This window comes from Leptonychotes weddellii, unplaced genomic scaffold (assembly GCF_054177405.1).
Source record: "Leptonychotes weddellii isolate Sample4059 unplaced genomic scaffold, ASM5417740v2 HiC_scaffold_46283, whole genome shotgun sequence".
Taxonomy (NCBI): Eukaryota; Metazoa; Chordata; class Mammalia; order Carnivora; family Phocidae; genus Leptonychotes; species Leptonychotes weddellii.
Window position 1 is genome coordinate 1 of NW_028013285.1, and position 788 is coordinate 788.

General features: G+C 57.9%; 1 protein-coding gene across 1 annotated transcript; it reads left to right on the top strand.

Moving 5' to 3' along the window:
- Window positions 1-458: 458 nt before the first annotated feature.
- On the top strand, window positions 459-782 carry LOC102739497 (histone H2A-IV; the record flags this gene model as incomplete). Its single annotated transcript, XM_006736775.3, has 1 exon — window positions 459-782. A coding segment is annotated over exon 1 (244 nt), but the record flags the coding sequence as incomplete, so codon positions are not given.
- Between the last annotated feature and the right edge of the window lie 6 nt (window positions 783-788).

Sequence of the window (788 nt, forward strand, 5' to 3'; positions counted from 1 at the left end):
CGAACGAGTTCATGATGCCCATGGCCTTGGACGAGATGCCCGTGTCGGGGTGCACCTGCTTCAGCACCTTGTACACGTACACCGAGTAGCTCTCCTTGCGGCTGCGCTTGCGCTTCTTGCCGTCCTTCTTCTGCGCCTTGGTCACCGCCTTCTTGGAGCCCTTCTTCGGGGCCGGAGCCGACTTGGCGGGTTCAGGCATTTTAAAGCCTCAGAACACACGAAGTGAAATGAAGGTAGAAAGCGAATCTCTGCTACTTATAGAGCTTTTATGCTAATGAAGGATGCAGACAGCGTCTTAGTTCATTGGAAGACAAGCAGCAAGGCAGTCATCCATGGGCCGAACTATGCAAATGAGGTATGGAAATAGAGCTTTTCTATTGGCTACTTGACTGAGTCTTGTTACTAGCCAATCAGACAACCGGACTTACTCCCCAGGAAATGCCTATAAAAGCAGCGACGTTTCTACCTACTTCACTGTTAGGTCTGTCTTGCCAGACGAATAGTGTTCTTGTCTTGGCACTCCCATTCCGAGTCTGTGATGTCCGGACGCGGCAAGCAAGGCGGCAAGGCCCGCGCCAAGGCCAAGTCCCGCTCGTCGCGGGCCGGCCTGCAGTTCCCGGTGGGCCGCGTGCACCGCCTGCTCCGCAAGGGCAACTACGCCGAGCGGGTCGGCGCCGGCGCGCCCGTCTACCTGGCTGCCGTGCTGGAGTACCTGACGGCCGAGATCCTGGAGCTGGCGGGCAACGCGGCGCGCGACAACAAGAAGACGCGCATCATCCCGCGCCACC